Here is a 13698-nt window from a genome sequence, read left to right as displayed (position 1 = left end):
TTGACATTCATATCTGAGGATTACTCAGAAATCTACCTACAATAGACATAGCTGCCCATCTTGACTTGCTTGCGCACTATGTTGTGACTTCTTCCTTAACAACTGGGGCAAGGTTGATGCTTCACCTTTGTCTACCTACAACTCCACTCTACTCATCATGCAACTGAATATTCTAACTTCTTGTCAGTCTACACAGATGGCTTGAAATAAATGTCTGTGGGATCAGCTGCTGTCTTTTCAATTACTACAATATCTGAGTAAGTTCTCCCAGAATTAACATATACGCTGCAGAGTTGCATGCTCAGGGTTAGCCTTGGATTGCATACAAATCTGCCATTGCCAAAAATATGTTATTATATATCAACTCCCTAAGTTCATTGCAGGTTTTCGAATGATAGGTATAATAATTCTTATCTAATTCTGTCCATGATACATCAGAGGCTACATTATAATTTGGAATCTGATTTTGATATTTGCTTCTACTGAGTCCACAGCCACATTGGGATCAGGAGAAATGATTTGGCTGACATTGTATCTAATTCAGCAGTGATCCTGAATAATTCTCACCTGCTAGTCCCAATACAGACAAAATAATATGTTTCCTATAAAGTGAAGTAACACAAAAGAAACTGTTTTCCAATGGACTTCATTGTTGAATAGCTCTCTCTGGCATATCCCACACATTCTCAATAGGATTGCAATCAGGTAATTGTGGGGGCCAGGGAAAGTGGTGGAAATCCATGTCATGTTCTTTGAAGCGTTTCTGCTCGATTCTGGCATGATGTGTTGTTGCATTGTTATTCATAAAGTAGCCATCATTTTGGGATAAAAGTGTAAAATTGCAGGGTGCAGTAGATCTGTTACAAAATGGATGACATTCGACCTTCCACTGGTATCAGCAGATCCAGTCTGTCCCAACAAAACATTCCCCATACCATTATACCACCTCCAGATGTTGGGTTGTCTTAACAAGGCAAGCAGGATCCATCACTTTGTGAGATTTTTGCCACATTCTCTGCTTACCATCAGTGCAGAACAAAGTGTATCATGATTCATCCAACCACATGACTTTCTTGCATTATTCTTCTGTCCAATCACAACATTCTTGGCGCATTTGAAAGGATTTTTCTGTTTTTTTTTTTTTTTTTTTTTTTTTCTGAAACAATTGGCTTTGTAATAGGCTGGCAACTACCAATATCCAATTTCTTCAATTCCCTGTGCATGGCATCGTGTGGGTTTAAAATAGAACAGTTCTGGGCTTGGTTGAATTCAGATGTTATTTGTTGCACATTGGATGTCCTGTTTTTCCATACAGTCTTCCTTAGAGTATGACAGCTTTGCTCTTGAGGTATTGTTTTTCTGCCACATTTATGTCTTTGAGATGTGGAAGAACCGCTTTCTTTCTAGTCATTAAAACTTTTGAGAAACCAGTTATGTCTTTTGTTTCTTGAATCATGGCTCCTGCTAAACATGCACCCACAATAATATGTTTTTCAAAGTCTAATAGATCACGCATTTTCCCCATTTTGGCTTCTCATTACTGCAGACAAATGGCATTTGAAGTCTTTTTACTCAATAAGGCAACGTATCATCACCTCGCAACAGTTTTCTTTGCATCTATTTACATTTATTCACATTTATTTGTATTTCTTCTGTCTGTGACTGTCTTAATACAAAAGTTTTGGCTAATGTGTGTATAATATTATATCATTACAGTGTATATAGTGTCAAAATCATAGTGTTATTCATTAAAATAATGCAATTATAAAAGGTCTTTATTAGTGAAAATCAAAACTGTTAAAATGACTTTTTAGTAATCATCACAATAAATGTGTAGAATATATGTACATTCCTTTTAAAATGCTTTCTTGCTGTAATTACAATATGTGATAGCCATCCTCCATTTTTTTTTTTTCTTTGGATATATTGAAAAAAACACATTTTCCGCATTCTTGAAAGTGCTCTGATAGACCATTGCTATTCAATATATTTAAGTTTTCTTTCATTCAGAGAAAATTATATGATCTTTGCAGAGTTGAGGTAATGAAATTTATCAGTAAAATAACACTGCAGGTAAATGTTCATGAATTTTTGCAGTAGGGTGTCTAAAATAATGACATATGAGTATACTTGTTCCTTAAACTACCATGCACAAACTGGCTATATTGGCAAAGTACACCGAAAGGACAGAATTCATGGAATACCTGGTTCCTGGGCAACATGATGCTGTCACCCCTCTCTCACTATGGACGAACCCACCGCTTGGAAGGTATATAGGTATACTGCATTCACGTAGACGGTAATTCAATGTCAGTATGATAAATGTTGTGAGTTAACAGACTTTAAAAGAGCGATGATAGTGGGTGCCTGGCGCATGGGTCACTCTATCGTGGAGGTGGTACAGAAATTGCACTATCCCTGTTCGACAGTATCAAGAATGTATCAGGAATACGCCATTTTTGGAATAACATCTCATCGTGGAGAAAGGTGGTGGATGAACATGGCTGTCAACATTTGTCTCGCATTGTTCCAGGCAACCAAAGAGTGACAGTGGCACAAATCTCTGCCAACTTCAATGAGGGAGATGCCAGAAATGTCTCCACCAAGCCCATCAGGTGATCATTAGTCGCAATGGGCTATGGGAGCCGCCAGCAGACCAGAGTGCCATTGCTAACACCACAACACAGGACTCTATACCTCGACTGGACAAAAGAACATCGGCACGGACCTTGGATGTTTACAGATCCGTCTCTTGGTCCGTTGAGTCCCATTTCCAGTTATTTCGAGTGGGCAGGAAGTGCATATCTGGCAGAAACCGCACGAAGCTATGCACCCGTCATGTCAACAAAGAACTGTTCAAGCAGGTGGGCGGTCGGTAATGGTTTGGGGCATGTTCAACTGGCACACCTTCTGACCTCTGTGTTTAGACGCATCTCTGAATGGTCCAGGTTACATGTCCATCCTTGCAGACCATCTGCATCCCTTCATGGTAATCATGCACCCAGAGGGCAGTGGACTCTTCCAGAAGGAAAATGTGCCTCTCCACAGAGACATGGTTACTAGAAAATGGTTTGAAGAGCATTCTGCAGTTTTTTACCACCATGGAATGGCCTCCCCATTCACTGAACATGAACCTTGTGGAGCATCTTTGGGATGCTGTGGAAAGGTCTGTTCAGACTTTGGATCCTCCACTCAGGAATGCAACAGAATTATGGACAGCGATGCAGCAAGCATGGGTGGAAATACCTGTGGAACACTTTCGTGAACTAGTGGACTCAATGCCTGGCCGTGTGCCTGCCCTTATCCTGGCAAAAAGTGGGCCTACCCGTTACTAGGTAAGTATCCCATGATTTCTGTCCACTTAGTGTAATGGATGATAGTATGCAAAGCAGCTTGAGTGTGGCTGCCAATAATGGCTTCTTCTGCATAGAGGTGTTGCAACTGTAACAAGCTTTGTAATTGTGACCATGTAAGAACATATTGGTTGTGAGCAATACTAATTCTGATCTTTGTATTCTCATTTGATTTATTTTTAACAAGATTGATTTATTGATTTTCATTTTGTAATCTTACCCCTCCACAAGTACGTATTTAGTGCCAATCTGCAGTGCAAGTTTCTCTCGTGTGGTTTGTAAACAGTTATTATTTTTGATGTGAAATCCAGGCATAAACTTTGAGGCAGCAAACTGAATAGTATTAATAGCAATGAAATTAATACAGTATTACTAGGACATTTTTGTATAGTAGGTAGAGGCAACATTTCTAGTTTGTATAGCCAAATGTGTATTAATAGAAATAAATATAAATTGTTGGGATGACAAACTGTTAGCCGACCAGGCTAGCCAGGTGGGTAAAGTGCCTGCCTGGAAACCCAAAGGTCGCAGGTTTGATTCCTGCCTCGGGCTTGGATATCATGATGGTGCCGCACTATCCGGTTGGATCTCATGGCCACGATAAGCAAAGGAAGCAGGAAAAAACTGGTTCCTTCGTGTATTGCTCACATCATGCGATAAAAAATATATATATAAACTGTTGAAATTTTGTGCACTAAGCACATTATTTATTTGATTATATAATATAGTGCATAATATGCAATTGAATGATTTTGTAATTGTTTTATCCAGGTACTTAGCTAGTGGATCAGGTGACACTACAGTGAGATTTTGGGATGTTAACACAGAGACTCCTCAGTTCACATGTACAGGTATTATCTGATTTTAGCAGTATAATCTTCATCTTTGGTCTAATAGGTTAAATACGTTTTAATCAGCCTACTAATCTGCTAGTAAGGGAAGGTGTATATTCAATATACAGCTCTTAAAAACCTTTTGTACTTTGTCCCAAACTGATTGTTCAAAGGCAGCAAAATTTTCAATAGGATTAATCCCCTTAAATTATAAACAAATTGCAGATGTGCAATTTTCATATAGTAACACTTATAAGAATAAGTTGAGTGTTGTTAAGAACATTGGCTGTTATTCAGCTGTAGTCATTTAGTACAACTTGAATTGACAGAACAATGGATTTTTTAAAAATTTTTTATGTGAAAACATCTTTGGCAGCAACTACTAAATTTCGGACTGAAGTAAAACCAATTTGTCACGATTTTGCGACACACAAATGTGTCGCAGAATGGTGATGTAATACTGAATTCCAAGGGGACAAAAGATTTGTCAGTGAAGGAAATGACGACATTTGACGTCATTTCCAATTTGTTGATCAAACTGACAAACCAGAAATGATGATTTTGTCAATTTGAAGCACCATTCATGCGATAAGGCATGAATGGTGCTTCAAATCGACACGGCTACATCCGGTGTTATTTTCTTGTAACGTATGTTTGTGAGTTGAAACTTGATGCTCCCTGTAGCCTCACTAACGGAGAAAGAGACTACCTTGTTGATCATTGTGATGGCATCTTCTTGGTTCTTGCCCAAAAAATCTTTGGGAGTGCTATTTAGCCATAGCAAAATGTGCTTGTGTGGACTACCGTGATGTTGAAATTCTATGCGCTTGAAAAAGTTGACCACATAAATTGGCCAAACGGGCTTTAACATTTCAACTGCAATATGTTCGTAATTACATCCACAATCTTCTTGGAGTATATCGCATAAAGTACAGCATCTTTGTTCATTGACTTCATGCAGAAGGCGAAGCTAATGTCGCATGCATCTTCCTCTCTAATATCATGCCCCTATTCTGTAACTTGTACAATATCTGAAGCAAGTGCAGCCAACCGATTTCATTGGCACTCAGAGTCAAGAACATTGTGGGTTTACCGAGCTGTCTGATCATAGCGAATACATTGCTCTTACATTGAGCCCAGTAGTAGGTAGAGTTTGGAATTGACCTTAGGAAAGCCAAATTGTTTTCGATACAGCCTTTAATGTATTATTTGAAAGCCACCGTTAAAGAGTCTCTCGTTCTCAATCTCATTATATTCATTGCTACATAAAGGAGATAATATGGAGTAACAGAGCGTTGGTCAGATTGTATGAGCTTGCTCATTGCCATCATGAATATTCAAGTGTAAATTCTCTCCGAACATTCTGAATGGGCCAAGATAAATGCTGGGAAAGGATGGTTCCTCTGTGTGCTCATTAAACAGTAAGCTCTGTAGTACATTGGTTTTTCCTGGGTTGATTCTAAGATATTTATCGTCACTCTACAACATTTGCTGTTGAGCGATGAGACTTTTCTCAATCGGAACCGCTTCACTTATGTCACCTTTAGCCAAATTTGTTTCCATGTGACTGTCATCAAAGAATTTCAATGACAGTTACGTGGAAATGAATTTGTGGGTTTGATGCAATCACTAGAGAGGTGTGTCGACCAAATATTGAAGCCACACTGTAACCACTCACTTTCTTACTAACCCGATCAAATAGCTGTACTTGTGCATTTTCTTGCATTTTATATTCACAAATAAGGCACCTGAGACACATACAGACAATACGGCATATTAGGCCAAGAAAATAATGTGCCTGTTTCAGTCAATCTGCCTTGGCAAGCAATGCATCATCATGTTGACTGAAACAGGCACATTGTTTACTTTGCCCAGAATGCCATATTGTCCATATTGCATGTCTCAGATGCCTTATTTGCATGAACAGTAAGTGAGGAGAAATAGGCCTCTCTGTCACTAAATCCCATTTCGGTAAATGCAATGGAATTTCTGGGTAGACGAAGCAGTTCAACTTAGATAGTGCTGGAATGTTGTTGTTAAGTGATCCTCTGCAGCTATTATACACAAGGTTCCTGTCAGCATCAACGTCGGAAAATGCAGTGCATATCAATGGTGCATCTTTAGCAGCTGGTTTCTTTGTGTCATTTTTGAACCATAGACGATTGCAAATATAGCATTATACAGAACAGCAATCATTTTACACATATCTCCTTTCAAACTCTCAATGCACTTTCTTATGTAAATAGGAGTCGATGTAAGGGAAAGTAGTTCGATCATTTGAACTCATTTGCTCTGCAATTGGAGAAATGTTCCGTTGTACATAATTAATACTCGTTTCGGGTACATTATTGTTAGATAGAGCAGCAGCATTGCTGGTTGGAGGCACTGCCAAATACATTGCTTGATTTTCTGTTTGTCTTTTACTGACATTCAAAAGTTACTGTTCTTTGCTGACAGTCTACCAGAGGGATTGGCAACCATTTCACACTAAAATTGTTGATAACCATAACATTCTTTAGAGACAAAACAAAAAATAAGCTTTAAAAGAAAGCAAAGAAAATGTTGCCAAGCTTGCATGAATGTTTTGGTAATTCTAAAAGCAGGCTATTTTTATGACTTGTCTTTCGTTATTTTTATTTATTGCAACATTTTAAGCTAATGCCTTTTTCTTAAAAAAAAAAAACATAAAAAAATTCCATAATTACGAATTCCTCAGGTTACTTTAATTTGAAATCATTTGGCTTATTGTGCTACTTATTTAATTTTTTTTCAATCTCACATTTCCCACATATTTATTGAAAACCTTAAAATCAATAAGTACCCTAGTTATATCTCATATGTGTAACATTATTGGTGGAATAGTTTCTAGTTTTTTGTCTATTGCACGTTGATCTCAGATAGAGGTAATAAGATTTCCCTGCTTGGATAACTCTATCATTTTACAAAGTCACACAGGCTATTGGAAAAATAACAGACACCTCAATGTTTGGATCATAATGATGAAAATAAAACTTATTAAACAATTTAAGTGTTCGGAGGAGCTTACAGTTATAATGGGAAAAAAAAATTTGGATTTAGTATTATATATTAAAATTACTAATATATAGGTTAGTGCAAAAGCATCATTTTAACATACCCATCTACCAAAGTAGTTAAATTAATTAATTAAATTGGCATCGTTTTGGTTATATCTCATATTGTGAATGCCTTCACAATGAGTTGCCATGATATTGTGGAGAAGACCACTGTTACTTATTCTCAGTGGGTACCACCACCCAAACGGCACCATTTCAAAGCTTGTTGGCTTCTCCTTGGTGGGTGGGCAGGTACCCTGGTGTTGCCAAAACAATAGTGACAACCCAGTTATGAAGTATAACTTCACAATATGAGAGATGCCTGATGGTGTGCAGTGATATAGACTATAAAATATTTAAGGGCAAAGGCCTCATGCTACGAGGTAGAATGACTAACATATAGGTTAGTGCAAAGGCATCATTTTAATGTAGCCATCTACCAAAGTAGTTAAATTAATTAAATTGGCATCATTTTGTTTATATCTTCTTATTGTTCTGCAACAGCAGGGTACCTGCCCACCCACTGAGGAGAAACTTTGAAACTGCCGTCTGGGTGGTGGTACCTGCTGAGAATAAGTAACACAGTAGTCTTCTCCACTGGTGAAATATTACTTATTCGAGGTAGTACAATACCATGGCAACTCGTGAAGGCAGCCGACCGGGCTAGCCAGGTGGGTAAAGTGCCTGCCTGGCAACCCAAAGGTCGCGGGTTCGAATCCCGCTTCGGGCTTGGATCAAAATACTGCAAAAACCTTGGGAGGTGCACTATGGCCACAGAAACCGATGCGCCAACAACTACAAAAAAAAAAAAAAAAAACGTGAAGGCATTCACGATATGAGATATAACCAAAATGAAGTCAATTTAATTAATTAATTTAACTACTTTGGTAGATGGCTACATTAAAATGATGCTTTTGCACTAATCTATATGTTAGTCATTCTACCTCGTAGCATGAGGCCTTTGCCCTTAAATATTTTACATTAAAATTACGTAACTTGGAAAATTAACAGTCTGTATTTTATGGATAACTTTTCTGAACCTTCTTATTATTATATATATAAATAAAAATTGAAGTTATTAAATGGTCTACTTAATCCTCTGTTGATGCACTACCCGGGTCTATTCTTTCTGATGGCTTGAATATGCCAATCTAAGTCATTAATTTTAGCTCATCAAATAAACCAAAAGAAGATCAAAGATTAAGAGTCCATATTATGGATGGCTTCTTAATTTATTTTAGCTCATCAAATAAACCAAAAGAGGATCAAAGATTAAGAGGCCATATTATAGATGGCCTCTTAATTTTTGATAAGTGTCTATTAATGTATCTTGTAACGTTTGTGTTTGGTATAATACCATAAAACCCTTCTTGGGGGTAGTTCTATGTTTAAATTGTGTTACTTTAAACTTCTTAATATCTTTAAAGCTTGTAGCTGTTATTTCAGTCTAAGTGATTTCTGTGATGCCTGACACTTTCACAAATAAAGAAAAAAAAAAAAAATTGCTTATATTAAAAATTCATTATAATTGCTAAAATGCACTTCTGACTTGATTTGCAATTAAACATTTATTTAACATTTAAAAGCAATTTTTTAATATATTTGAATAATGATATACAGGCAGTTCTCGCTTTAAGAGTTCCTGGGTTTAAGAGTTTTTTTTTTTCCCAAGTATCAAGTATCAACAAAATTGAAAATATGAACATTAATTGCAAAAAAAAAGAATGTTAATTCATAAATACCACATTCCAAACCACGTGTGTAGCTATACAATCCAGTGTACCCCACTTTACGATATTAATCAGTTCCAGAGTATCGTTAAAATATCGTAATGTGAACCCAATAACACATTGTTTTTTGGTAATTCGTTTCAAGATCTCGGAAGTTGAAATTTTCGCTGTATAACCAAACTATTTATCTCTCTAAAATGTCATTTTTAAAGCATGACCTTAAGGCCATATAAAAGGTCATGAGCGTGGTTTGTAAATTGTATTAGTTACCAAGTCAAGTCATTAAAAATGCACTACGCTTTCATCATTATCATATGTTCCGTTATAAGAACCAATTTTGAATGGCTTTGTGATATTTTTCTAAAGCACACTTCTGTAAGTCACGACCATAAAAAAATAAAACCAATTTGCACTTTCCGGTTTATTGGGCTTTTCTGTTACTGCAAGCAATTATAAATGGGTAGTAAACTCGATATTCTTGCATTTGCGAAAATACTGATAGCTGGAATTGTGTGGAATTTTACGTTATTATGGCGAAATGTGTTTCCCCTTTACTGAAATCTTCAATCGTATAAAAAACAAATCTTCACTTCATTCCTTTTATTTTAAGCTTCGTAAACTTGTTACTCCATGTGAATCGTGTTAGTTGCAATTTGTGTGTGCCGTTAATTAAAATTTTCTTATGCGTGCAATTGTGAAATTTATAAAGAAAAAAGAAGATTATCTTGGAAACAAATTCCTCTTGAAGCATTTCTGAAGAAGACGGCTCCTTGTGCAACAAACCAAAATCTTGTGCAACCCCGATGAGTGCCGAGCCAATAATGAGTGATCAACGAGTGTGCATTTAGTCTATGATGATGATGAAGAAGAATAAACATTCTTTAATTTTGTAAGTCGTAAATAATTTCTCTATTATTATAATTTGTTTGATTTTACAGGCTCCGTTTTCATTTCATTTGATAAATCAATCATTGTTTAAACATAAACTAATTAGCTAATTAATTTCGTTGTTGATAACATAACCCCTATTTTTAACATTGTCTATGGGAAATGAATTCTCGCTTTACGAGCGCCCTCTAGGAACGAATTAACTCAAAGTCGAGAACTACCTGTATTCAAAGCAGCCTGAAAAAACTCTGCATCATTTTGTGTTTTATTTAATTATTTTTATCTATCTATCTGTCTGTATGAGGGATGAACATTTAATTTGCAGACTGGTGCAAGATTTTGTGTTTACAGCGCAAAGTTTTTATAACTGCCTCTAGAGGCACTCTCCCTGATTGCCACTCAGCAGACTCTGTGTTCACATGCCAGTACTTGTCGAGCTAGTGTTGCATGATTTTTGTTTTTTTTTTTAGCTGCATATCACTGACGATCATTTTGAAGAAAGTATCATGTCAGACATACAGATTGAACAGCGATGTGATTCGTTATTGTGTCAGATGGGGCTTAAATGCATTGGAAACAGTTAGAGATGAATGAAGTGTATGGTAATGAGTGTCTTGGTGGGACAGCCAAAATTAAATGGCACAAGCGATTCAGTGAAGGTAACGAGTCTGTTGGAGGCGACCAGACCTGGTTAGCCTTCCTCTTCCACAGCTCCTGAGCAAATTGCAAAAGCCCAGGAAATCTTGGATGAAGACAGGTGAATTATACTTTGTGAATTAGCTGTTAGAATGTCCATTTCATGTGGTAGTGCTCACAATGTTGTGAAAGATCACCTGAAAATGTGCCTGCTGGATTCCACACAATTTAACTCCAGAACAAAAACAGCAAAGAGTAGACTTGTGCTAAGAAATGGTTGATTGATCGTTTTGAAACACAGGATCAAAACTTCTTAAATGAAATAGTGACTTGTAATGAAACTTGGATTTTTCACTATGATCCAGAGACAAAACAACAGTCAAGTGAGTGGGAGCATTTTGATTCACCAAGACCTAAGAAATTTCAAGCTTCTCATTTAGCTGAAAACAAATGGTTCTTGTGTTTTTTGACATAAAAGGCATTCTTGTTACACGTTTTGTGCATTGTGGAACAACTATGAATAAGGAAGCATACTCTGAGCTTCTTAGAGTCAAACTTCGCTGCTCCATTCATGAGGAACGTCAAGAACTTTCTGGTGGGAAGTAGTTTCTCTCTTTAGACAATGCCCCATATGGCTAATATTGTGCAGCCAGTGATCACTGCCATAGGTGCCAAAGTTCTGCCAATCCCCCTTATTCAGCCGACTTAGCCCCTTGTGATTTCTTCCTGTTTCCATGTCTGAAGAAAGCTATGAAAGGCAAGTGTTTCGTGTCCAAAAACGATGCTTGCAGAGCCACAATGGAAGCACTTTGCAGTCTTTCAAGGCTCCGAATGCCAAGTGATAGTGCCAAGCGTATTTCTCTTTACGATTTATAGAGTGCTCTTTGAAAACAATATTATTTCTTTTCTTGTGTGATTGTCTCCTCTTTTGTTTGCATCAAGTGGTTTTTTGCTTGCAAAGTCAGAATTAAAAACCCAGAAAGGGAATCCACCTTTCGTTTCTTAGTCTTCATATCAAATACTAACTACTCTACTAACTTCAATATCTGCTGGTGGCACAGCTCCTGCCTCCACGTGGCGGGGCCGGTAACTTGTGGGAAAATCCATCCCTCAGGGCTAAAAGGAGCAGAAATGGAAACTGGCATATTTCCACACTTAGAGCCCAAGAGCTCTAAACATGAACATGACATTGACACCGACCATGACTTCTCTCTTTCAAAGAGACTTATAAAGGACACTAGGAAGCAGGAATCTCCAGTTTTCCTTATAGTACATTCTGTCTTCCCAACCTGTGAGCAAGCTCTCCCCTTTCATCATCCAGAGATGCCTAGAAGATACTGTAGGTTCACCAAGAGTGGTCAAACATCTCCAATCACTAGATTTACTGATAGAGACATCTCACTCAAGACATTCTAAGTTAATACTGCAACTTACTTCCTTAAGTGGAATACTGATTCAGGTTACCCCACACAACACACTGAATTCTTCCAAGGGAGTGATTTCCGAATGGGATCTGTTAAACGTTTCTGAGGAAGAAATTGTCCAGGAGCTAAAAGATCAAAATGTCTCGTGCAAAACGAATCATGATCAGAAAAGGCGGCAACTTAACTCCCACGCAAAACATAATCTTAACTTTCAGTACTCCAAATCTACCAGGTTCTGTCAAAGCAGGTTACTTGAATTGTCACATTAGGCCATATATCCCAAATCCAGTTAGATGTTATAAATGTCAAAAGTTCGGCCATGTGGAGATGCTATATGTCCAAACTGCAGCTACAAAAATCACACACAAGCAGAATGCAATGCTCCAACACCACAGTATCCTAATTGTAGTGGCAAGCATCCAGCTTACTCTAAAAATTGTGATCTATGGAAGATAGTAAAAAAAATAGAAAAATATACAATTGAAAATAAAGTCTCTTACCAAGAAGCGAAAAAACAGGTCAACTTAAGTATACCAAAACGCACTTATGCTTCTACCATTCACAGACAGGAATCAGTAGCATGTCAGACAGAAGTATCCATCTCTCCAAAAATATCAATATCAGACTGGGCTCGATCAGTACTCTCGGTCCAACGTGGGGCGCCTCCGTAGCCATGGGCAGGAGCAGCAATGCGTAGCACATGCTTCTTGATTAGACAGGGATTCAAGCCCGTGACCACCAAATACGGAGGATGCGGAAAGGTCAGGGAATGACCACCACATATCCCTGGAGCAATATGGCCTTAGTTGCTAATGCTCCTAAAAACCAAATAACAACAACATCGGTCCAGCATCCATATAAACCAAATTCAGTAAACCAAAGCAATAATACGCCATTTATAATTCCATCCCAGAGACCTCCGCATCGTCAGGTAGCAGAAAATTTGCCAAGATCGTATCCTGTTGAGGCAAAACAATCATGCCTAACAAGCATGGATACAGATGATACTGTCTGCCAAGAAGAACTGCTTGAAATACATGCAGAAGGTGATATGGACGATAGCAATGAATCTGGACGTCCCACTTTTTCCGGGAAAAGAAAAATCAAAACCAGATCATCAGAAACAATCCGCTTATAAAAAGCAGCCAGATACATCTTCCACGAACAAAACCAAATAATGGAACACATTATTCAGTGCAATTGTAGAGGTTTTCGCAGCAATATCGATGATATCAATGAATTAATTCACTGCTTCCATCCTATTGCCATGTGCCTACAAGAAACCAACTTGACATCCCAAGTTTCCCCTGCTGTCAAAAATTGCACTATTTTCAGACAGGATAGATCCGACACTAATAATGGTGATGGAGGAGTAGCCATCCTGTCGGATTCAAGAGTTCCCTCCAGATGCATTCCATTGCAAACCTTCTTAGAAGCTGTTTCCGCACACATAGTAATTGGAATCACTGTTACATTAGTTTCAGTTTATCTTCCACCTAATTGTCCATATTCTATTCAGGAAATCGAAGATCTTGTGTCGCAACTACCACCTCTCTTTTGTATACTAGGTGACTTTAATGCTCACCACCCATTATGGGGTTCCCCTAGCTTAGACAGGCATGGTAAGCTTATTGAAATGGTGATAGACAGACAGGATTTAACATTGTTGAATACTGACTCTCCTACCTATGTACATTTTCCTACAGGATCAACCTCCACAATAGACCTTTCCATTTGTTCTCCAGTGCTTTATCCAAATA

At 37.7% G+C, this 13698-nt stretch overlaps 1 protein-coding gene across 1 annotated transcript in view; it reads left to right on the top strand.

Annotated features, from left to right (window-relative positions):
- Positions 1 to 13698, top strand: part of Nle (notchless protein homolog 1) — a 71546-nt gene that overhangs the window by 9690 nt on the left and 48158 nt on the right. The window contains exon 4 of the mRNA XM_090373581.1: positions 4125 to 4204. Coding sequence (XP_090229707.1) covers positions 4125 to 4204 — 80 coding nt within the window. The remainder of the gene's footprint in view (positions 1 to 4124; positions 4205 to 13698) is intronic.

This window comes from Mastigoproctus giganteus, chromosome 5 (genome assembly GCF_048544385.1).
Source record: "Mastigoproctus giganteus isolate SK-2022 chromosome 5, ASM4854438v1, whole genome shotgun sequence".
Taxonomy (NCBI): Eukaryota; Metazoa; Arthropoda; class Arachnida; order Uropygi; family Thelyphonidae; genus Mastigoproctus; species Mastigoproctus giganteus.
This window is presented reverse-complemented; position numbering and strand designations above follow the sequence as displayed.